Source organism: Phoca vitulina, unplaced genomic scaffold, assembly GCF_004348235.1.
Source record: "Phoca vitulina isolate PV1807 unplaced genomic scaffold, GSC_HSeal_1.0 scaffold2, whole genome shotgun sequence".
Lineage (NCBI taxonomy): Eukaryota > Metazoa > Chordata > Mammalia > Carnivora > Phocidae > Phoca > Phoca vitulina.
In genome coordinates, this window is record NW_022589705.1 from 67,545,347 (window position 1) to 67,570,373 (window position 25,027).

At 58.5% G+C, this 25,027-nt stretch overlaps 1 protein-coding gene across 17 annotated transcripts in view; it reads right to left on the bottom strand.

Moving 5' to 3' along the window:
• The window catches only part of PTPRF (protein tyrosine phosphatase receptor type F), an 84,680-nt gene that overhangs the window by 36,559 nt on the left and 23,094 nt on the right, over nucleotides 1-25,027 (bottom strand). For 9 of the 17 annotated variants that reach the window (XM_032431029.1, XM_032430984.1, XM_032431020.1 and 6 more), the window contains 2 exons: nucleotides 12,086-12,274; nucleotides 3,413-3,523 (listed from right to left, as the gene is read on the bottom strand). In XM_032431029.1, the coding sequence (XP_032286920.1) occupies nucleotides 3,413-3,523; nucleotides 12,086-12,274 (300 nt within the window). Of the gene's footprint in view, nucleotides 1-3,412; nucleotides 3,524-6,315; nucleotides 6,334-12,085; nucleotides 12,275-25,027 lie in introns of all 17 variants that reach the window. The other 8 variants (XM_032431011.1, XM_032430914.1, XM_032431002.1 and 5 more) reach the window with 1 other exon arrangement.

The following is a 25,027-nucleotide window of genomic DNA, read 5'->3' on the forward strand; positions in this document are numbered from 1 at the left end:
ACGCACACCCCACGGCTCGACAGACCCAGTGAGCTGGGCTCTGGGGTCGGCCCCCACACCCACCAGCCCACAAACCCACCAAGGCACACGGGCCACTAGATTCCCACCACCTTGAGGAAGCCCCACACTGCACTGTCCCAATGTGAGGAGCTGGTCTGGGCACCTACGGGGAGAAAGGCTGTGGAGACACCGCCCCGTTTAGAGACAGCTGTGGCCAGCAGCCAGTTCCCTGCAGAGAAGGGGGACGGTTGGGGGCAGTTAGGGCACGGCCACGCCCTGGCCCCCGGCAGCTCCGCGTCCTGAAAGCTGGAGGAAAGAGACACTGTGGAGGGAAGGAGAGGGTGAGTCACTCAGAGAGGGAGACAGATGGTGACACAGGCTGGTCCACCCAGCCTGCCTGGGCCTGCTGGACTGCGGGTGCAGCTGCGGGCAACTGAGCCAAGGCAGATGTGAGTGGAAGACGCATTCCCCAACAGCTACCCTGACAGCAACAGTGGTCACTGGCCACTAAGCGCTTTCTGTGTGCCCGCCACTGTGCTGGGGGCTTCCCACGCACTGTCCCGTTACATGCGGCAGGTGCAGGGACTCAGAGAGACAGCGGGGCCCTCAGAGTCTGGGCGACAGAGGAAGGATGTGAGAAACTGAAGACAAACCTAAGGAGGAGATGTGGCCTTGAGCCCAGTGGACACAGCGGGAGAAGAAGGGGATGAAGGGAGATGAACACTGGCAGGAGGCTGTCCATCTAGAGCAGTGGTTCCCAATGTGGGGGGTGGGGAGGGAGCCCCCCAGGTGACACCGGGCAAGGTCTGGAGATGTTGTGGGTTCTCATGACTAGGGGTGCTGCTGGCATCTAGGGGGCCAGAGCCCCACATAACTGAGAGTCATCCGGCCCCAAGTGTCAATGCGCTGAGGCTGAGAAACCTGGGCTGGAGGCCACAGGGGCCCCGATGTTGAGGCTCCTGGCAGCTGGAGCCCAGTGGCCTGGAGGGGAACAGATGCCTGCTCTGGAAGGAGGTCTCACAGCCGCTCTGTGGCGCTGGGGGATGTCTCCACGGGTGGCCCACTCACAAGCAGGCTTCAGGATAGAGCTGGTGGCCAGCGCGGGAGAGGCTGTCTCAGAGGAGCTGGGGCTGATGGGCCCTCAGTACTGCTGGGGACAGAACGTGCGGGTTTTGCCAGGCCTGAGATTAAAAGCTTTTGCCACACCAGAGGCAAAAGTCCTAGGAATTGGCTTTCTAGGTGTCGCCAAGTCTCCTTAGTAGGTGTGTCCTGGGGCTACAGGGCAAATCGCTCTGGACAAACAGGGCAGGTACAGGTGCAAGTGGGGCCTGGCTACTGGGCGGGTCTCGGGCACAGAGATAGGACTGGCCCGTGGGCATCAGGAACACGTGTGTGAGAGGGAAAGGCAAGCAAAGCCGCGCTGGGACAGCCTGCCTTAGGGTCCCTGGCAAGTGGGGCTAGAATTAAAGAAGCCCCCACACTCGCTGCCCAAAAGGCCTGTGGGTGTGGGTCGGAAAGGTGATTTAGGAAGGCTTGGTGGGAGTGGAGAATGGGCCATGTCGGGACCCTGCCTGAGCCCACCACGTGGGGCTGGAGGTAAGAGCTCCCTGGTCAGTGCCTGGGCTGTGGCCGCTAAGCTCAGCTCATCTCCAGAGAGACCCCCCGCCTCGCCTCAGGGCTGAGGCCAGTTTGAGGGTGACTTCAGAGAATACTACCCAGCCAAGATAATAATGCAGGGTCCATCACCTATGTCTGGACCTTCTCCTGCAGCTCTGGCCCAGGAAGTGTGCCCATTAGACCATGCCCATGCGGCTTGCTTGTTTCTCAGCAGCTCTGCTGGGCCGCTCCTCTCCCTGGTGCAGCCGCATACGGCAAAAGGCTTTCTTGGGACCTCCACTCTTTGGCCCTGTGATCTTTTGGAAGAAGTGTTCAATCAGGACTGCATAGCATTTGGAATGGTCCAGGTGGAAGGAGGCAGGTCTTTATGAGTAGGGCTGTTCCAGCGGCTCCTCCCTAGGAGGGGGACTCGTCAGAGCCCCATGCGCCCGTCAGAAGCTCTGCCCGGAGCAGTGTGGGGGAAGGCTGTGCACTTCACAGCTCCCCTCATCTCGGCCATCCGGGTGGCTCTCGGGCTCCCGGCCTCTCTGTTCTCATGCTGTTCCTTAAGACAGGCCCTGGGGCCACTGAGGCAAGCACTTCGTGGGCAGGACACCTGACAAGGGGGCCAGTGGGGACCTCCCATCCCACACCCCCAACTCCAATGAAGTGCCATCCATGGTCTCTGAGACACAATTTGCCCGTCACCCGATGGACTGGCAGCCTTGGCCTCTTGGGAACCTCTGCCCCGACATGGAGCAGCTCCGCAGTAACTACATGGTTGATGGCCTAATTCTCTCTGCCTTGGCTGACCATGTGGCTGGCCCTAAAGAGTGGGACAGGCCGCTGACACTGCCTGGGCGGACAGGCAGACGACCCCCTGGAGAAGCTACACTCAGCACTTAGCGTGATGAAGTCATCGCTGCAAGGAAGCCGTGTCCACTTTCCTTTTCAAATCCCCCGAGTGGAGATAGTTTCACTTGTAATGATACCCGTCTGTGCAAGAGGGCTAAGTGAGGGGGTGTGGGGGTAGGAGGGGCTCCTAGGGCCCCTCCCGGGCACTGTGCACATTCTCAGGAAGGAGCGGGTGGCCAGCCTTGGTCACCCTTGGGCTGTGAGCCTAGCAGACCCTGGACACTCCAAATCAGTCCCCAGACCCTCTCTGCTGGGTCCCTGGACTTGTGAAGATGCACGGTCCACCAAGTCTCAGCAAGGAACACCTGAAACACAGTAGGTAAGCTCACCTACAGGGGCTCACAGCTGCCTCAGACTGACCTTCTCTACAAGAGTCCTGGCTGGTGACAAAGCACAGCTAGCTCCTCCTCCAGGAAGGCCCTGGGCAGACCTGGCCGGAGGGCAGGCTCACCTGGCCTGGAGCCCTCCCTGCTGGGGCGGGCAGGACAGACTCGAGGACTACCAGGGACGTATGCCCGCGTTTACACACAAATGAGTGTGCCTGCTTGTGCGCACGCACGCACACACACACACACACACAGTGAAAAGTCTGCTTGGAAGGCTCTAGACTCCCGTGGGGCTCTGGGCCCACATGGCAGGACCTACAAGAGATACAAATGCTCCCAAGAGTGGCTGCGTCCCAAAGGGCCTGCAGGGAAGGAAGGCAAAGTGGTGGCGGACACCGGGAGTCTGCCCAGTGGGAGCTCCTGCGGTTGTTCTTGCTGCGGCAGAAAGAGGCAGGGAAAGGAGAACCTGGGCCGAGGGCAGCCCCCACTGCCCACACCAAGGGCTCCAGACAGCGTGCCCAGCAGGGCCAGTTCAGCTCCGTGGAGACAGGGCTAGGCACTGCCCACGTCCTTACCTCGCACATACAGGTTGGCAGGGGCCGAGTAGCGAGTGCCTGCAGAGTTGGTCGCCACACACTCGTACTTGCCTTGGTCCGACTCCTCGCTGCTCTCAATCTGTAAGGCACCTGCGGGGACACAGCAACAGTCAGGCCTGGATCGTGGGGAGGAGTCTCGATGGCATTTGGGTTTGTGTTGACCAGATGTTGAAGATATCGGGGCCACACCTGGGCACCAGTGTTGCCTCCAGGAAGCTCTCCCTGATGAGCCCCGTGGCCTCGTGGCCGGAAGCAAGCGTTGTACTCTGCAGCACAATCCTGCTTGTCTTAACCCCGCAGCCTAGCAGAGCTTGCCGGCTGGGCCGCGGGCTCCATCCCATCCCCCAGCTCCACGGAGTGCCCAGTCCTGGACTCCAATCCTGGAGCCCATTTGCCAGTGAGCATGCCCACGAGTGCTCCCAGACCTACCGGCCCTGCCAGGCCACGTGGAGCCAGGCGTGGGTGGGAGCAGCCTGGATCCCTGCTGGCCTGGGAGTTAGCTGCAAGCATGCAGTGGCCCTCATCGGGCAAGCGCCTGGGAGTCTGCCGCCCACCAGAACTCCACAGGAAGGACAGGGTTTGCTTTGGGGGCCTGGTGCCCGGCAGCCTCTGCTCACAGCACCCATCCTCTCCTCCCACCCGGCCCCCACCCCGCTGGCCCCACCCATTCCGGCTCCTCTCCTCAGCCTGGTCCTGCTAAAGTGCTTCGACCCACCGCGGCTGCTGCATAATTCAGGAGGCTAATGGAGGCTGTAGCTCCCACTCGGGCCAGTGCCCGGAGGGGCTGCTCCGGCCGCAGACGGACAGACAGGAGCCAGGACTGGGGCGGAGGCAGCTGAAAAGGACCCTCACAGAGGGCCAGTTCTGGCAGGTCCAGGTAGGGGAGTCCAAGGCAGCAGGAGGTGGGGGGTGAAACCACTCAACGTGGCCACCCCCCAGCCCTGGCAATAAATACTTGAAAACACCGTTCTTGAGAGCACCCCAGGCAAGCCATCTGCGGCAGTAACACCCCGAGCCACAGGCAACACCCCCTCCCTGGAACAAGCCGACAGACAATCAAACCCACACAGGACAGTCCAATGGACACTTAATAACCCCACAGCACATGGCCTGACAGAAAACTGCCACCTGCACAGAACAGCCCCTTCCCAGGCCTCAGGCTGGCTCACGGTCACCACACCCACAAAAGACATAGACAGAACCTGCCGAACCCCACCTGAGCGGCCTGGATAAGAGCCACAGGAAGAGTTCCAGGTCACACTCTCATGGCCCAGGCCCCAGGGGAGGACCACCATGGGTCCCAGCTGCAGCCCCTTCACTGCCTGACACCCCTCTTCCTGGATACCCAGACCCAGGGCAGCAGGAAGGGCGCTGAACACGCTGGGGGCTGGGGGCTGGAGGTGGGAGAAGCACCTGCCAAGGCTTAACCCCGATGCAGGACAAAGGGCTGGCCTGCTCCATGGTCCTGCCTTCAGCCCTCCCCACTGGACATCAGGGAGCACTGCCAAATACCCATCTCCTGCAAGAACAGCCCTGATGGGCACCCAACAGGTCACGTGTATGGGATGGATGGATGCTGTTACAGAAAATATTCCTTCAAGCAGGTGGGGCCAGGCTCCCGGCTGAGGGCAGGGGGTGCTGCACTAGGTCAGCTCAGCTGGGGAGGGAGCGGAGACCTGGTGGCTGGTGCCAAAGGCAGGGACAAGAAGTAGTGGCTGGGTGAGACCCCTGCCGGGGGAGGAGGTTCCCCTGTACGGAGAGCTAGGCCTGGTCAGGGACCCAACACAGCCCCTGAACCTGGATGCACACAGAACCCCATCTGGAACCAACACCAAGACCCAGTGGCAGGGGCATCAAGAGCTAGTGCAGGCTGACAGGGTGGGTGGGGGGTCTGGAGGGCGAGTCTTGGCCTCGGAAGGTAGCGGACCAGATGCCCCACAGGGAAGCAGTGGCTTCTCTCAGCCCCGGCTTCTGACCTGAGACCACCCTGGTCCTGGACCGAGGATCTAGATGTGCCCAAGGACGCTGATGGAGGTGTGAAGAAATGATGTGAATACAATCAGTCCAGAAGCAACCATTTTCCAGTGGGCCTGCTCCAAGCCAGACACTGCCCAGACCCCCGTCCGCTCCTCTAAACCTCATGAGTCGTGAGGTGGGTCCTGGCCCCGATTTAAAGAGCAGGAAGCAGACTTCTGCGAGATGGATCGCCTCTCTGAAGGCCACCCAGGTGAGTCAAACTTGCACCCGGATCTTTGAGTCCAGAATGTGATTTCTGAAGCCCAAGCCAGGCCACAGGGCTCTGGGGCACGAAAGCAGCCAGGCTCGGCAGGTCCCCGTGTCACTGCAGCACCTACACTAAAGTCTTGCCTGGGTGCTCTTCCTCGCATGTGCTGGGCTACGGGGATTTACAGGATGGTCCTCACCCTGCTCTAGGGCCAGGATGTTAAGGGAAGTCAAGCAATCACTGAGGGACCCAAGAAAAAAGGAGCTTCTTAGGAGGAAAGGCGAGGCCTGGTCATGCTGCCCCACCTCCTGGGAAGACTCTCCATCTGTGGCCAGGCTTGGGGCTCAGCACTTGGCTTCCCTGTGGGAGTGGACAGGCTCCCTTCTGTGGGATTGGCCTGGAAGGCCCGGGAGGTAGGGATGGCAAGCAGGGCTCAGCTGAGTATTTCTACAGTCCAGACTTGCAATGGATGAGTCCACAGGAGGGAATGACCGAGAGTGAAGGTGTGTGGTGGCCGGTGGTGCTGAGGGGACCGGAGCTGGAGATGAGGAGGCTGGAGAGGTCAGGATGGGGATGGGGGAGGTGACGGACTGGACGGGATGGAGTGGTGGTGACGGCAGTGGCGTGGCGTGGCGAGATGCACGGACAGCATTCTTACCTCTGATTGGTGAACCACCTGGCGAGGTAATTTGAATGCAAATAAGATCAGAGAGAAGCATTAGTACAAAAGGAAGGAAAGCCACAAAAAGCCAAATCAGATAAAATAAAACATGAGAAAGGGCCTTAAATACACGGAGAAATCAAGGCCTGAGTTAGGCCGACGCAGGTGATAAGTGCACAAGGGCCAGGCTGAGCCAGGCCGAGTGTGGGTGAAGCAGGGTCCCCCAGGTCAAAGGCACTGTTCTGAGGTGGGCAGGGGCGGGGACTGGGGCTGGGGTCATGGGGCCGGAGGTGATGGGAATCAGGAAGGTAGAGTCGGGGCTCCTGCAGACCCAGCTGGCTGAAGCCAATGAGGAGAAAGTCAATAAAAGAGGGAGCAACCCCACTCCTTAGGGGCACCCAAATGTCCCAGGTGGGCAAGATTTCAAAACAAAGCACTTACCAAAACCAACCAAGGAGGTTAAGCACACAGAAAGGGCTAAAGGGAGGGCTTGCCATAGGCCACCACCAGGCCAGGTCTCCCTCATGCAGACACACCAGCCCAGCCCTGCCGTGGGACTTGGGGTGAGCTTACAACCCAGTGGCGGATGCCCTGTAGAGCCCACTCAACCCAGATAAAAAGTGAATGACCTTTGAGCTTCCCCACAACCAGACTGGCAAGAGCCAGAAGCCAGGGCCTCCCCCTTGCCTGTTCAGTGCTTCAAGTCCAGAGGGCCAGACGCATACTCTCCAAATGCCCCATGCAGGGCTGCTATGAGGTCTGAACAGGGGCCTCCTCTGAGGCTGTGCTCAAGCCCCATCTACTACAGCCTCATCCAGAAAAGTGAGGAGCCCATGGGTGGGCCTGGGCCCAATGCTGTCCACCCTGCCCCTCTCCCCACTCTGCCCATTGCGGGGGAGGGAAGTGTGCCAAGGGACAAACACTGATCACTCTCTCATTGAACTTGATGACACCTGCCTAGGAGGAAGTACCCATGTCCACATAGGAATGATGAAACAAGCTGAGGAATAGTAAGTGGCTTCCCCAAAGCCCAAGGTCACGTGGCCTATAAGTGCCGTGGCAGGAACTAACCAGGCCTGCTGCACAGGCTTCCCACCGGATTAGGCTGCCTCCTGCAGACACAGAGGCTGGAGGCGGGCGCAAAGGCAGTTGCTGGGAGCTGGGCTGGGTGTGGAGGGGCTGCAGAGAGTCTGGGAAGAACCATCATCACAGTGATCCCCCAGGCATGGTCCCGGGACTGTGAGTGTCCCCGAGACCCTTTCAGAGGGTCCACAAGGTCAAAACTATTTTCATGACACTAAGAAGTTATTTGCCTTTTCCACTCTTGCTCTCTCATGAATATACAGTGGAGTTTTCCAGGAGCTCCGTGAAGTATGATATTGCAGTAGACCAAATGCAGAAGCAGACAAGAGAATCCAGCAGTCTTCTATCAAGCCCCCAATTAAAGAGATTTGTGAAAATGTAAAACAGTGCCACTCTTCTCACGAAATGTTTTTGTTTTAGAATACAATTATTTTTCATTAAAAAAAAGTTATTTAACATGTAATAGGTTTTTAAATTATTTTAACATTTAAATATTTAAAACCTTTTCTTAACACCTAATATGGTAAATTTTGATGGATAAAACCTGCACAAACAAAAGCTCTCTGAGGTCCTCTAATATTTACAATCAGAGGTCCTGGAACCAAAAAGTCAACAACCGCTGATCTACTTCTACAGGGTAGGCCCGGCCTGGGAGGGGGTGGCAGTGTAAACGGTCCAGGCTTCTGGCCTCTGCTCTCCCAGAACCTAACCTGCTGTGTGACAAGTCTCTGGACCTCTCAGAAGGGTCATTTCTCCACTAAACTGAAAGAAGAATTTGCCTTACCATTTTACAGGGTGGGTGTGGGAGACTGGACGGCCCCAGGAGTCAGCGCTTCTCCTGAGACGTGCCAGTGTGCTTAGGCCAAAGGAAAATAAATCATGACCCTGCAGCGCCAGTGTGCCCTCCTGCAGACCCAGTGGAGGGGTGGGGCGAGTGGGGGGACAGGTTCTGCCGGTCAGAGCTGGGCCAGCCAGCAGCCCTCAGGCCCACCCTGGAGTCTGCTCTGTGCCTGGCTCTGGGTCCCATCTGCCAGGGCCAGTGGGCCCTCTCCCGCAGCCAGATGCTGGCATCTCTGCTCAGGCCCTGTAGTCTCAGCTCAGGTGTCAGAGGATGTGCAAGGAGACTGTGCTCCGGGTGAGCACGTGGATGTGGTGGATCAGGTTGTCCTCAACGGTGATGGGATGGCGGCGTGCACATTCAGGCCAAGGGGACGAGCGGAGCAAGGGAGGTCTCCTCGGTGCCCTGTCCAGGCTTGGCAGAGCGTGTGGGCCACCAGCTCCTTTCAGGACCCGGAAGTGGCTCTGAGCCCCACTTGGAGATCAGCCTCTGCTTGCTGCCCCAGTGACACCGTCTGCTCCTGACTTGATTTCTGCTCTCCCTGAGTTTGTCTCCGTTCCTCCTACGCCCACCCTGGGCTTCAAGTTCAAATTCCCAGGAGGCTCTTGTGGCAGCACGTCACGTCGCTTTAGTGAGGAAAACACCTGTGGAGCAGAGCTCAGGCCTGGGCGGCGCCCGCACCAGCGGCCCCCCCGCCCCAGCTCCTGTTCCGGGGGCCATGCCCCGTGCCACGGGCTGCAGCTCAGCCTGCAGGTGCCTCACAGGTTCTGGGGACGGCTCAGGGAGGGTGTGAGATCTGGAGAGGACGGGACCGCGGAATCTGCAGTGCTCACAGGGTCCAACCATTCCCCAGGCCCCAGGTTCGGCATTTGTGACGCCAGAAGGCCTCCGGTGACTGCACAGGGGAGCTCCCTGGCCCTGGATCTCCACGTGTGACCCCAGGGGACTCCCTTAATTCAGCTGTAAAGTGGGCATGATAATCACAGCCTGTCCTACTTCTCAGGGCTGCAGGAGAATCAAGTGCAACAAAAGGCAGGGAAATACTTTGTGATCCGTCGGCGATGCGTAAACTGTGAAGGTCCCTGTAACCAGCCAAGTACTTGGAGGCCTGATTCCCCTCCACGAAGGGAAGTCCCTGTCAAATGTGCGGGGACCGGCCCCAGCACCCTTTTACATGGTAATAGACAGGGCCGGCAGCTCCTGGAGTCAAGGGCCTGGTGCCAGGCCCAGGCAGGAGCGGTGCGGGGAGACACTCCTGTCTGTTACTACAGAGGCAGGATGATTAAGTCCCCTCAGGTGCCATCCCAGGAACTGGACCCTGGGTCCACAACCCTCAGATTACAGCTTCCACGTGGCAGCAAAGGTCAAACAAGGTCTTCCTTGGACCTAAGAAGCAGGGGGAATGGACATTTGTCTGCAGGGACAGGGCCCGAAGGTCTCGTTCACGAGAGATACCTGTGCTATAGCTGGGCTTGTGCTGGGAGCTGAGGGAAACCTTGCAGAGGGGAGCCAGACCCATGCCCTCCCTGCAAGGAGTGCCTAGCCTAAGTGAGCAGAGCTGGGGCCAGGCGGTAACAACACGGAGTGGGGTGTGTCTTGAAGGAGTAGGCCTTACTTAGGCACAGAAGGGAGAGGCTTCCTGATTTGGTGAATTAGAGCAGACGGCAAGGATGGGGTCAGGGTGGCTCCGTGCAAGTGAGGGGAGGCCAGAGCCCTCCCCATATGCCAGGCAGCGAACTAAAGCTTCGACTGCTGTTGTCTCGCTTAATCCTTTTTAAAGGTGAGAGAACAGAAGCTCAAAGAAGTTAAAGAACTTCATGAGGCCACAGAGCTAGTAAGTGGTGTAGCTGAGACCCGAGGAGGTAAAGCTGGCGACCTGAGCTGGGAAGATCAGGAGGGTTCTGTGAGCCTCGTTCAGGAGCAGGTGCCTGGCCACGTGGGCAGCTGGATTCCTGGGGAGAGCCTGGAGGCGGGGAGCGCAGGGCTTGGGGACTGGGATACAGCCAAGGCCGTGGAAGGACCAAGGGGGTCCAGCGTGAGAGCCGTGTGGGTGACAAAAGGACGTGATGCCTCCTTATTGGAGCAGGAGTCGGGGTGTGTCCCCGAGAGCTGGTCAGCAGGAGAAGGCCACGGCTGTTTGGGAAGGAAGTCACCACTCCCGGCAGGTCAGGGTGACACTCAGAAGGCTGCTAGATTTTTTTAGTCTAAAGCTCGGGCAAGCTCTGGGGTGTTGGGAGACAGAACGAAGCGCGCGGGTGTGGAGAGGGTACCTGAAGCTACAGGAGGGGGTGAGCTGGCCTGGGGGGACAGCCCGGTCCATGGAGCAAGTGCCGGGGACGGGGGCTCCCTGGCTGGCCGAAGGAGTGGAGGATGAGGAGGCCTCAGGGAAGACAGGCATGAGGGGAAAGCCAGGGAGAAGCAGCCAGCGGAGTAACGGGCAGTGAACGGGTGGCACGGGGCCTGGCACACAGTAATCACTGCATAAATACTTGATGAGCGAGCGCGCGAGACCGTGAGCCTTCCCAGAACTGCTGCCACGGACAGCCAGGGCCGTGCTGGGGCGGAGGCCAGGCCTGCGGGGAGGACCATCTGGCTGTGTGGGGAGCCTGCCTGGGGGGGCTGTGGGGAAATGCAGAGGAGCCGAACCAGGCCGGCCGCTGGGCAGTGCTGGGCAGTGGCTGCAAATGCCGCCGGACCATTTCCTGCCTTGATTATGGCTGTTTTAATTAACTGCCTTACAGCTGCCTCCATCTTGTTGAGTTTTAATTAAATTAAATGAGCTCACACTTTGTAGGCTGTCTCAGGTGGCCATGGCTCGGGCCTGAATCCTGCCCCTGCTGGGCAGCTCATCTCTCCCCGCCCCCCCCGACCGGGCGCTGCTGGGGCATCTCCCTGGTGGGAGGCAGTGGGGAGGGGCTGGCAACCCAGGGAGTGGCAGGGGCACCTCTAGGCCTGCAGGACCCCAAAAGGGGCAGAGTCACGTCCTCCTTTGCAGTGCTGACCTCACAGCTGACGGGCAGCAGGGGCTCTGGCTGGTTCTGGCCATCTTGCCTGAGCCCACCACCCTGCAGCTAACAGCAGAGTTTCTGGACCAAGGTCTCTCGGTCCAGGCTTTGCCGGAGGCAAATGCAGAATGCAGCTAAGCTGATGCTGAGCTGATTCTGAGCCTCCTTTCCCGCCTGCACCGTTCCCACAAAAACTGAATCAATTATCCTGGCGGGAGCCTCGGAGGCAGATCGATCAATGGGGCGACACCTCTTGCCTGGTCATGACAGCATCCTTGCTGCCAGGGCTCCGAGCTGGCTCGACTGAGATATCCAGAGGAGACAGGTAGCCCTGGTGGCCAAGGGATGGCAGCAAGTCCTCCTGGCTCTAAGCTCCTGAGGTTCAGCCTTTTGAAGCCTGATGAATCAGGCATCTTTGGCCTCTTTTCCTGGCTAAGCCCTGCTGTCTGGAGAAGTAACGAGAAGCATCATGTAGGCCAGACTCCAGGCAAGATGGAGGATGAACACCCACAGAGCACCTCTGCAGAGCCCAACGCCACGCCGGGCACACTACTCATGCTGCAAGGAGCCGGGCTGGACCGAAGTCTAGACTCTGTCGATCCCAGGAAGGGAAAAGAATCACTGACAACGAGCTCTTGCTGTCAAGCTCTCTTCCCTGGGCCGGGGGGGCCTGTACCAAGATCTGACCTGCCCACTGGACGCCCTCTGCTCAGCCCGGAGGGTCGGCCCCAGGCCGAGGCCTCCTGTGGCTCCCAGGCCCGAGAGGGAAGGCTGTGCTGGGTGCCAGGTGGACACCTTTCCTGAAGTCTGTGCGGCCCCTTGACCCTCGCCCTCTGCTCACCTGAACGGAGCTGCTTGATGCGACCATTGCTCGTGGCAGGGTCCACAGGGAGGAAGTCCTTGAACCAAGAGATCTCGGGGTCTGGATTCCCGCCTGCGGCGCACAGCATGGTGGCTGTGCGTGCCTTCTCCACCACCTTCAGCTGAGGCCCCATGTCGATGGAGGGGAACCCGGGGGGCAGCAGTTCCTCTGCAGACGAAAAACAGAAGTGAAAGTTAGGGCCAGCACTGCCTGCCCGCTAGAACCCTCCGCCGGGGGCAGCGGCTCCTGACTCCCCGGTTGGCTGGGACCCTCAAGGCCCCTCGTCTCCCAATTTCTGACTTCTGCTCCATGTGCGGAACCAGACTCCTGAGTCCCACTACCCAGGCCTGCCCTTTGCAGGGCTGCAGGGGGAGGGAGACAGTCGGCAGTGGAGCATCCCCTGCCCTGTCAGGGAGTTCCCAGGTCTGAGAAACAATGCCTCAGACTGGAGACGTCAGCACTTATCTCTCCGGGCCCTGGGAAAAACAAGGATTGATGCTCTGCTGGCCACAGCAGAAAGTGCTACACAGATGCTGGGCTGTGGGGCAGCCCACGGCTCATATGGCAGCACCCAGGGCCACAACTGAGCCCAAAGGCCCCCTGTGCTGTCTAGTCCCCATTCCCTTTTCTGCACATGCAGTGTCCCCTCCACTGTTTGCATTTGGCCCTTAGCTCCACAGCACAGCAGAACCCCACATCACAGCCTGGATTCTGGACCTGACTCTGGGTACCCCCTGCCCTACCGGTGACCACACCCCCACAACCCCTGGTCCTGACCCTGACCCATTCTCTACTCCAGTCTTGACCCTGACCCTCTTCCCTCACTCACTGGGGGCCGCGGTCAGGCCTGGGGACCATGTTGGAGCATGAAAAAGCTCTATGATGACACCAAAATTTGATGAAGGGAGACAAAACTCCCTGGCTGCCTTTTCCCACCTTGCTGGGGGTTGGCAGTCACGCAAGAGTCAGTTCCACGGGAGCAACAGACATCAGCACACGCCCACTCCCACTGCAGAGACTCCGGCACAGAGCCCCTGAGGCTGGGGGAGCGAGGCTGGCCGCTCCGCACCCACGGACGCACGAGGGTCTGGGAGCACAGGCTCTGGTCTAGTGCAGGCGAGTGGGGCTTCCACCTCCACCACTAACTAGCTCTGTGACCTGTGCGTGCATTACTCATCCTCTCCATGCCTCCATTTACTGTAAACTGGGTTCCAGTGCCCACCTCGTAAAGCCATCGTGAGGACCACATCTAATGATGCACATGTGCTGGAGAGTGTGACAGAGAATCTGCACAAATGAGTATTAGCTGACATTACCATTATAATGAGCACTGGCTGAGCCACCAGGGCAGTCCGGTACCCGAGACTAGGGCCTGGGGCTGGTGGGGTCTGCCCACCAGGAGCAAACCACAGAGCGTGTTTGGGAACTCGGCAGAGCCTCTCCGTCAGTGTGGACGCTAGACACGCCCAGTGGAGGATGGGGAACACCGTCAGTCTTGCAGTGGGGGAGCAAGGCTCCGTGGTGGCAGAGACCAGGAGACAGCATCACCTGGACCTTCCTCCCTTGGGCCCAGCATAAGATGGGCGTGTGGGGACACTAGCTGAGGTTGGACTCCTGTACCAGGGAAAAGGCACACGGCACCCTCAGAAGCGATTCTAGAAAGTAAAGGCCGGCAGGGCTGATCCTCCCTATAGACTCTCAGAGACCCGGGGGGACTGACTGGGGAGCCAGGCAGGAGAGGAAGCCAGAGGAGCCCCAACAGGCAGGGGCAAAACATCCCTCTACCTGCTGCCAGATCCTGGGGGGGCTCTGCCAAGGCTCTAGCTGCCGGGGGCATCCCAAAGGGACCGTGGCCCCACGAGGAGACGGGGTCTTGGGCTGGAGAGTGGTAGGACTCCGAGCACGGCCTTGCCTCCCCAGCCTCTCCCAGCAGCTGGCAGTACGCTTACTTCTCCACCGGCAGCCTTATAAATCCCAGATGTGAACCCAGCATCTCCTTGGCTGTAAATATGGTCCCAGTGTCCTGCCTTCCAGCTCTGATTTTTATTTATTTTTAAAAAGATTTTATTTATTTATTTGACACAGACAGAGGGAACACAAACAGGGGGAATAGGAGAGGGAGAAGCAGGCTTCCCGCAGAGCAAGGAGCCCGACTCGGGGCTCGATCCCAGGACCCCGGGATCATGACCTGAGCCGAAGGCGGACACTTAACGACTAAGCCACCCAGGTGCCCCACCAGCTCTGATTTTTAATAGGAGAATGTTAAACAGTGGCAAGGAAGCAGGACTTGGGGTATACCAAGCAGGAGGCAGCTTCCTTTGGGCCTGCTGCTACTTGCTTTAACAGGAAGGCCTAGGGCCCCCCTCCACCCTCTTTGCCCTCCTCAGCAGCTGGGGGACACTCAGGACAGTTAGAGCCACCCTGGTGAGCCAGGGTGACAGTCCTCAATCCCACCTGCTCAGCCCTGCTGAGCAATGAGGGGCGCAGGGGTGACAGAGTCTGCCAGAGTCCCGGCCCAGGAGTCAGCTGGCCCCCATCTCCACCGGCAAGGTAGATCAAGGAGAAGGGAAGAAGTACAAACACCTGCGGCCCAGTGTCCCGGAATCTACTCTGAATTCCTAACACGGGGAAGGTCTTGGGGATTTACGCCAAATTAAGGACAATTAATTTTCCTCCCTCAATTATCGCGCCCTCAATCGCTCCATCCTTGGCTCAGATCATGCCTCAGGCACTGCCGCCAGAGCCTGAAACCGGCATGTGTGAAGAGCTGTCCATAAAACAGCGGGACCCAAAAGCTGGGCCCTTGTGCCAACTAGGCTTCTAGGCAGAGCTCGGAAGGCTGCAGTCCTGCACCTCCAGCCGGGGAAGCGTGTCTCGCAGGAGGACTCCGGCCCCTCAGGAGGGACCTGCTGCCGTCTCTTCCTTCCCTGCTCCCCAGGTGGCCTCCAGTACATTCAAACGTAGCCAAGGTCAGCAGCTGCTTACTGATGCCCGTCGTGTGTCTGGCCAAGCTGGTGTAAACTGACCCATCCACGAGTCCGGCACATTTATCCCCTGCACACCCCCAGTACCCACAGGGGCCAGGACCACTATAGCCTCAACCACTGAGGCTACGGACCTGGGGAAATCCCTCAGTCTGACGTCACATGATCACCGCAAACCCATCAACAATCAGGAAAACTGAGGCCCAGATAGGAGGCATAGGAGGTTATGGTTACAGAGCATTTACTATGTTCCATGTAGAGAGTTAAAACGCTTTAAAAAATGATTTAATCTCACAAAAACCCCATGCGGTAGAGGAGTGACTGGGGGGCTTAAAAACCGGCCAAGGTCACACAGCTAAATGAGAGGTGGGGCTGGGATGACCCCGGGGGGTGGGCCCCACGCCTGGCAGGGCTGGGCCTTGGGCTCCCGGGAGGAGAGGGGTGCCCCTGGGGAACAGTGCCACCATCCTGCCCCATACCACACCCTCCCCCCAGCTTCAGGGCTCAGCCGCTCCCCAGAAACCCCCTGCGCACAAGTGGCAGGACAAACCCGACTGTCCCCCACATGTGGCCACCCGAGGGCACACACCCACATCCCCACACCCCAATGTATGCTCATCGAGTCCCCCCCAAACCTGTCCCGCGGGCTGCGGGTGGAAGGAAGGCCCCTCCCCCTCCAGGCCACCCGGTAACCATGGCAACGGCGGAGAGGCGGGCTCGCGGAGGAAGGCTGCGCGTGCCCGGGTCCCAGCGGGCGCGCATCCGCGATTGGTCCAAGCAGCTGCCGCCCCTGCGGCCCCCACCTGGGTGGAGCGGGCGCGCCCCCTCCCGGGACCCTGCTCCCCCATTCCAACTCCCCAACTCTCCGCTCCCCTCCCCCTTAGGCTTCCTTCCCGCTCAACCGGGTAGATGGGGCTCCCCACACCTGCCTCATAGCCTCAGCCGGGGGCATTCGCAGTGTGTGGCTGCAGGGCGGAGGCCCCTCCATTCTCTGACAAGGGGGTCCTTGGGGGAAAGAGAAGCCCATGAGGCCTCTAAGGGACTTTAGAGGTACCCGGGAGCCCAAGTCTCTACAGCTGTCTGTGGATTCCGCCAGCATGCACAGGTAGGGTGCACACACATTCCCAAGGGTCTGCCCCCCCCAGATCTCTGAGTACCTGTGGTGGGTTCGCACGTGCACATTAATGGCTCCTGCCGCAAACTGCACTGGTCTTTAGATACTGCAACAGGAGCTCTGAACTCCTCCCCTGCTGGCCCCACCGGGCAGAGGAAGATGACAGGGTGCGTGTGTGGGGGCGGAGGGTGTTGTGAGACTAAGGCTAGGGGAGAGGGGCAGAAACTTGGCTGAGGCCCCACAGCGGTGGTGGAGCTGCTTCAACTCCATGACTCACTTGCCATCTTGGTGGCTTCCTGGAGGAGGAGAGAGACGCAAAGGTACTAAACCCTTGAGCATGGGAGGCAGGGAGAGCTTTAGGGGGCGGGGGACTGCCTGAGTGAAGGCTATGGGAGGGTGGGGGGCTGGTAGGAAGGTAAGTCTGGTTAGAGCTAAGGCAAATTTTGGGGTCCTGACAGATGAGGCTAGGGTAGGGGTAGACAGGGGATGAGCTTAGGCCGGCTGTGATGGCTGGGGGGAGGGAGGCTGGTGAGGCCCCTACAAAGCACACACAGGTTTCTTTGTCCAGCTCAGCCTGGGATGCCTGAGGCTGAGTCTGGGCCAGAGGGAGGGGGATGCACCAGGGAAGCCGACAGATGGAGACGCCTCGCAGGGTCCTGGGGCGGGCAGCACCGTCTGTCAGCACGACCTTCTCACCCGTGTTTACCCAGCGTCACGGCATCTCTGTGCATACGCAGGCCCGCATTGGCACACGCACCCACAGGCTCCCTGGGGTGGCACCGTCTGTCAGCCTGACCTCCTCCCCTGTGCCTGAGTGCTGGGCCTGGCCTCACCCTGTCTCTGAACACAGACACCTAGAAACATGCACAGCCAGGGACCCACAGAGAGATACATGGAGAAAGAGACAGGTGCAAAAATAGAAATGAACGTGCGTGTGTGGAGGGACACCTGCAGTGACAGGCACCTGTGGAAACAGACTCCTGCAAGCAGATCCAGAGGCAGTGCACACATGTGGACACATGCAGTCAGGGAGACGCGAATGCTGAGGCACGTGCACCCAGAGACATGGGAGCGGCAGACGTGTAGAGACGCATGAAGGAAGCACATGGGTAGTGGGGCTGCGGGTTCCCCCAACCCCTGTGCACTCTAGGGAAACCAAGGCCACCTCAAGCGTCGTCCCTGAGGCAGCTCCATCCTTAGCAGGGTTGGGGCCAAGACACCAGCTATCAATTCGGAGGCCCTCCCCAGCCCTGGAGGCTCCCGCTCTCCAGAGAGCACCCCCACCCTGCTTCCAGGCAGTAAGGGGGGGCGCCCAGGGAGCCTTGGGCCCATCTTCCTTCGCAGCTTTCAGTCTCGATTTTCAGCTTTTTCTAAGAGAAAACTCCCACCTCTTCCAGCACTCAGATTTCATCAAACTTGGCATCTTAAAAGCCTGTTTTGTTTTTGAATCTGAGCTGTTTGGGGCCTGTCGGCAGCGAGAGCCCGAGAGTGGCAGTGAGAGCTGAGAGCAGCCATGGCCTCCCCCTCCCCCAGGGCTTCCCTGGCACCTCATACTGCTCTACTCAACCCCCCCCCCCAAGTGAACCGTGGGGCTATCCCCAGCCGTACACCCTACCCACACTCTGGCGTCCGGGACCTGGCCCAGGCTGGACTCTCCTCCTGGGGTTCCCCCCCCTTGGCCCTACTCCAGGAAGATTCTTTTTATCTATTTTCTCTCCGCCCCAGGTTCAGGCCCAGTCACCCCAGACCACCGACAGCCTCCCACTCACTCCTCAGACCCCTGTCACCCAGCTGCCACCCCTACTGCTTCTGGCCAGTTCATCAAGGTCAATCACGACTCCACGGGGCTAAGTCCAAAGGACACTTCTGAGTGCCCATCTTGTCTGGCCTGACAGCACCCCGCCCCACTGACCACTCCCTCCTCCTTCACATACCTCTCTTCTCTCCATTTCCACAGCCTCCCTCTGGGTTTCCCTCCTCCCTTTCAGGCCCCTCCTCACCAGATTCCTATGGAAACTCCCCCCACCGCCCCCCAACATGAAGTACTAGCCAGCTGGGGCTCCATCCGGGCCCTCTTCCTCCCTTCTTGGCTCTGGCTCCCTGAGATGTGCCATTTCTCAGCCTTCAAAACTCCATTTCCAGATGTCCCTTGGAGCGCCAGGCGAATCTGAACAAGGCCTCCTGGATACCTCCCCCTGGATGCCCGCACATGCCTGATACAACAGATTTCTAGCTGGACTCGTCAATCTGCCCCTTCAGACCGGGTCCTGAAACTTAGAGAATGGTACCACCACCTACCTGGCCCCAGAGCCATAACCCAGAGTCTCCCACCTCCTCAGCCCCACAGTAGCCAGGTAGCTCTCTCCACCGCTTGCCACCCATTCCCCCCTTCCTCCCCTGCCTGCTGCCTGGGTTTGGGCCACTGCCCTATTGCCTGGGCTGCAGGGCTGCCCCAACCTCTTACTGGTCTCCTGCCACCCCACTCTGCACCCTCAGGGACCTTTCTGAAGCATACATTTGATCGCGTCATTCCTCTGATTAAAATCCTCTCTCCCCGGCAACCAGAGGGAGGCACCTCCCAAGGATAGAGAATGTGCACACATACGGGCATTTAAAACCTCCAGCTTGGTTAGCTGTTCCCAGAGCTGCTGGCTCCACTGTGTGGTCATGAGGCTAGGGGAGAGGGGAGTCAGTGAGGGGGCCAAGCACAAACCAGGGACTAGTAAGTACCTGTGATGGGGGGGCAGGCTGGGCACGGGGGACGTACCTACTGTCTGGCTAACAGAAAACACAAGCATACTGCCTATACCACAGGAGGGCCATTCAGAAGGGAGTCCAGCTGGGCCCTTGGAGAAGGATCAAAACTAGAGAAAATGGGGGATTCTAGGTACCAAGAAACCCAGAGTCTGAACTTCAAGGCCCTCTTGGCAGCGCCCACCTACCTAACACCTCCCCCGGCCCCACGCCTAGGGCCCAGAACTCTCCAGGAAATGGCTGCCGAGCCTCATGTCTGTGTGGTCGCCAATGCTACAGTGGTCATGATGGGGGGTGGAAGGACAGGTCACAGAGACCAGTCACTGGACCAGAAGCACATAGGTCATGCCTCAGCTGAGAGGGGAGGGGCAGGAGTTGGTCTGGGTTCTAGGCCTTCTGTGGCTGCAAATCAGGGAGGTGACAGGCCCAGCTTCTGCAAAACCAGCTTGTTACCCAGACACCTATGTAGGCAACAGGGAGAGGGCAGAGCCTGCCACTTGGGAAGTCATCCTCTGCCTGTGGTAGCCCTTTATCCAAACGCCCCCAACCCCAGTGAGGCCTGGGCCAGGGGCAGAGAGAGGGGTAGAGTAAGGAGTGCTAACTCCCTGGGAAACTCCCACCCATCCTGAAAGCAAGTTCCCTTACTGACTCTGCTCCAGGTCCAGCCTAGCCCAGGATCTCAGGACAGGGTCACATGTTGCTTATCAGTCCTCCTGTCCCTGAGGCTGTTTCCAAAGGGACTGAGTATGGGGGTGAGGAGTGGGGGGGGTGTCTCAAGAGGTCCTTCATCACCCCACAGGTCCCAAGGCCAGCCAGGGTGGGAGCCACTGCAGAACTCATGGGTCCAGGCCCAGCACTGATTGCCCTGCTACCCCAGTCTCCATCCCACATACCTAACAGTTGGCACCCACAGAGCCTGCCACGAAGGAGGCAAGACCAGACACACTCCATGAAGGCACCTGGATTCCCGGGCCCATGTGGCATCCAAGGATGGTACGGTCCTAGTCACCCAGCAGACATCGAGGCCGGGTGGAAACAGGTGAAAGGGAGCCTGGCCTTGGTAGGAGCAGGGGAGGAAGTGGAGGGCTCCCAAGGTCTGAGCAGGACCCCTATCTGTGCACCCTCCTTCCTGGCCTGGCTGCAGAGGACGTGCTGGGGAGCCACTGTACTTGAGAACAGGTCAGGCTGACCACTCTGTCCCACGTTCGTCTGTCCAGCTGTCTCGCTGACCAGCAGCTCTGGGCAGGGAACCCATGGGTCCCCAAGACAATGAGCCCAACACAGCCTCTCTGACCATGCCCCCAAGCGTCAGACTGACCCCCACACACTCAGCTCAGGCTGCTTGCCATGCACACCACACCGCGCCCCACATACACGCCCGTGTGCGCACACACAGACACGGCACGATGTACATCACCTGCCGTATATACCACACCTCCCCACGGTGCTTGATGGGAGTGCGCGCGTGCGTGCGCGCACACGCACACACACACACATCTGCACCCCCCTGCTGCACACGCAGCACACACCACACAGCCTTACCCAGGGCACGCGGGGCACCCACGGCACACACGGGGTGCGTGTTGGCTGCTGTGTCCATGATCACAAGGCAAGCACCGCCACCGGCCCTCAGCGCCAGACCCCCCCAGGACAGAGTCACAAACAGCTCATTCCTGCTCCTGGGCTCCCCCCCACCCCCTGCGGTCCTCCACCTCTCCCCTCCCCTTCCGTAGCCCTCCCAGAACCTACCCAAGTCACCAGGGCCCTGCCTACATCCCTGCTGTCTGGCCTCCTTTGGGGCTTCGCTGACCACTGTCCTGCCTGGCCTGGAACCCACTGGCTCAGGCAGATCAGATCGTAAGGTCCAGAAGGAGCGCCAAGCCCCTCACTCGTCCCACCTCCTGGAGGGAAAGGCCAAGAAGCAAAGCCTGCCGCCCCTCCCCCTCCCTGGAGAGGGAAAATGTCAGATTCTCTGTCTCAGTGGCGGCAGCGGGCGGGTTGGAGGGGGAGTGATTCAGCCGCTGCCTCAAGAGTGCGGAGTGAGAAGAGCTTTTCCTGCCATTACCGGGCGAGGGAGAGGCTGGTGCGCTAATGGCTTCAATTACCACTCAGACAGGAACACTGGGCGGCAGGGCCCCGCGCGCGTCACAGCCCGGACGGCTCGCCCTGGCCCGCTTGTGCCGGGCACCCCCACCCGGTCCCCAGCCCCGGGGCTGGGGGGCGGCAGGCGCAGCACCGCAGGGCCACACCGGGCCACACGTGGACACACGGGGAGTGGCAGTCAGGTGTCGGGGGAGCCGGGGGCAAAGGCCGGGATGAGGGAGTGGCGGGCCCCCAAGCAGCCTGGCGGTTCCCCGACGCTGCACCGGACTGCATATGGGGGAGGCTGGGCCTGGTGCGGAACCACACAGGGCAGGGGGCACGGGACCACAGCTGTAGGCCGGGGCTCCCTTTTGGGGGCACACTGACTCCTCCCCTGAGCCGGGTCGCCGCAGGCAGCCCTCAGCCACTCCCTTGATAGGCCCAGTGCGCAGTAAGCATGTGCACGGACCGTGCTTTCGTGCTTTGGGGCGTACGTGCGGTGTGTGACACCCGGAAGGGACTCACTCTTATTCCCAGCCCTCAAACCAGTCTCATCCTCTCCCCAGGCCTCCTTAGAACCTGTGGAGGCCTCCCAGGAGCGGCCTGGCTCTCCTCTGGTTCCAGCCCACAGCCCCAGTCAGACTACCCTTTCAGCCTCCTCCGCCCCCCCCCCCCCCCCCCCCGGCCCCCACACCTTTCAGGGCGGGCAGGGAGGGGCGGGGATGCTCACAGTCTGGGCTGCTTCCTCCTGGCCCCGCCTCCTGGCACCTTTGAGACCTCCCACTCCACTCCTTTCTGCCAAGCCAGGAGCCTGGTCAAGGTTACACAGACCAACACGGTAAGTCAGCATTTCGTCTTCCGGGTGCCGCGTTTCAGGAGGAGGAAGGGCTCCCTGAGGCCCACAGTCCCACCCCCCCCCAGGGGCGGGAGCACCAGCAGGGCAGGGACCTGCCCCACACTGACCCCAACCTCATCAGACACTTCCCACAGCCTAGAAACACAAACATCCCCTAGCCCCTGCTAGAGGAACCTTCATTCAAGAATGCCCCTCAGGATGGAGGGGTCCCCTCCAAGTCTGAATCCCCCTCACCTCAGGACCTGAAAGACCATCCTCCTCCTCCTCAATCCTATAAAAGATAAAGCTGCCTAGGGCAGTGCGGGGGAAGGAGAGTGCCCACAAAGGAACTGGGGCATAGGGATTCTGGGGAGGGGTGCTTTTCTTTCAACATTAGCACGGAGGTCCTCTTTCTTCAACAAGAGTCTGGTCAGATGCCCTCTGGGGCAGGAGCCACGGTTCTGACCCTTTAGCCATCTCCCAAATGCCAGGGTAGGACAGATGGCTCCCTGCTGGTGCAGACGCCAACAGGAGGGAGGGCAGGGCTGAACTACTTGTCCCCGGTTACAGCGACAGAAACTGAGGTCCTGGCCCAGGGCCTGTCCTCTGGGTCCCTGCTCCACAGGTCAGTCCCCCCCCCTGCCCCGGTGGGAATGGACAGTGGGGCTGCACCACCTAGATGATGCCACGGAAGCCAGGTACTGGCAGCTTCCCGCCCAGCAGCAGCTACCGTTCCCACTGGAATCCCGTGAACTACTTTACGTCATATTCAATCCTCCAAACCAGCTCGGGTAGTAGGCATTGCCTCCCTGTTTACAGATGGAGCAAATGAGGCTCAGAGGCACAGTTACTTTACTTGTCCAGGTCACAAGGTAAGAGAGGAAGGGGTCTGGAGCCCCTGCTCTTAACCACTGTCCCTCTAAACTGGACCCCCGCCACATACACACAGGAAACACACAGGCGCAAGGGAGTTACTGAATGGATGCATGCAAACACATAAAGCCATAGCATAAAAATGGCCAATGTGAAAAGATGTTCAACTGCTCTTGTAATCAAAGAAATGCAAATTAAATTGAGATGCCATTTTTTGCCTATTAACTTGGCAAAGATTTTTTTTAATGATAATTCCCACTGCTGGTGAGGATGTGCAGAAAAGAGGCCCTCTCATGCCCTGCTTGGTGGGAGTGTAAACTGACACAATCTTCTGGAAATACTGAAACTCTTAAAAATTCATGTGTCCTTTGATCCAGCAATTTACACTTCCATGAATCTAGAATAAGGAAATAATCAGGAAGGTGAACACATCTTATCTGCAAGGAAGTGCATAGCACTTTATTTATAAAAGCAAGAAAATGGGAACAATATATGTGTCCAACAATAAAGGAATGGCTAAATAAATTAAGGTACCTCGTGTGATACCTACAGCCATTAAAAATAATGATACAGAATATTTAATGGTGAGGAAGATGTTCATGGTATGTTATTTTGAAAAGCAGTCTACAAATGAGGGGCACCCAGCTGGCTCAGTCGGTAGAGCATGCAACTCTTGATCTCAGGGTTGTGAGTTCGAGCCCCCTATTGGGTGTAGAGATTACTTAAAAACAAAATCTTGAAAAAAAAAAAAAAGCAGTCTACAGATCATTGGGCAGGATGTGATCCCATTTTTCTTACACAACCGACCCTTGAACAATACAGGTTTGAACTGCACAGGTCCACTTATATGTGAACTTTTTTCGCTAACTATAGTATAGTACTACACAAATTTATTTTTTCTCATGATTTTCTTTTTTAAAAATTTACTTTTTTTTACTAATGTCTACACTCAAGGTGGACCTTGAACTCACGACCCTGAGGTCAAGAGTCACATACTCTCCTGACTGAGCCAGCCAGGTGCCCCTCTCTCATGATTTTCTTAATAAGATTTTCTCTTCTCTAGCTTACTTTATCATAAAAATACAGTATATAATATATACACAAGATATGTGTTAATCAACTTTACATTTTTTTTTAAAGATTTTATTTATTTATCTCAGGGGGGAGAGGGAGCACAAGCAGGGGAAGGAACAGAGGGAGAAGCAGACTCCCTGCTGAGCAGGGAGCCCAACGTGGGGCTCGATCCCAGGACCCCGGAATCATGACCTGAGCAGAAGGCAGACGCTTAAACGACTAAGCCACCTAGGTGCCCCTGATCAACTTTACGTTATTGGTAAGGCTTCCAGTAGATAGTAGGCTATTGGTAGTTAAGTTTTGGGAGAATCAAAAGTTATATGCAGATTTTCCACTGCTTGGGTGGGGGGTGGGGGGGGTAGCACACCTAACCCCTGCACTGTTCAAGGGTTAACTGCATACGTAATGCCTGCCCAGAAAATGGACCCTAAGGAAATAATCAAGTGTCACTGGTAGAGGTAAGATAACAGGTGATTTTTACTTTTTCCTATGTGCTATTTTATACTTCTCAAATTTTCAACAGTGAACAGGTATTGTTACCGCAATTTTTTTAAAAAAGGCAACAATCAAGGCTATATTTTGAAAATACACACAGACATATTCAGGCTGATGAATCCATTGTGGCTGGGGGCCGATCATGTCACCCCCCCCACCCATGGTTTCCTACACCCCCAGGAGAGTTCATTTCTCAGCCACGTCCTGTGTGATCTGCCCTCCAGCCTCTCTAGATCACCCCACCGTCTCTCTGTGCCCTCAAACTCCATCCACCCCCCAAGCTGAACTGAGCAACTCAGAGTTCCCTGAAAGCCCCCTTCTCTCCTGCTTCTGGGCCCTGGCACATGCTGCTGCTGTTCTTTCTGCCTAGGCCCCCACCCCGACTCCCACTTACCCTTCGGGCTCAGCTCAGACAACAGTTCCCTCTCCTCTGTGCAACCCTAGCTGCCCCCATAAGACTTACTGGAGACCGTCTCGAGGGCAGGGCCCAGGTCAGATGACGCTCTGGACTTCACAGCAGCATTAGGGAGTATTTGTGAATGAATGCAGGAGCCAGGAGGGGAGAAGGCACTAAAATCCACACACACAGTCCTAGCCCCCAGCCTGGGGCCCTTGTTCCTAAGGGCTATAGGGAACACACCTCTCTGGAGTCCCCCACCAGGCTCCACAGGAAAATCAGATCCGCTGCCACAAGCCACGTCACCCAGACG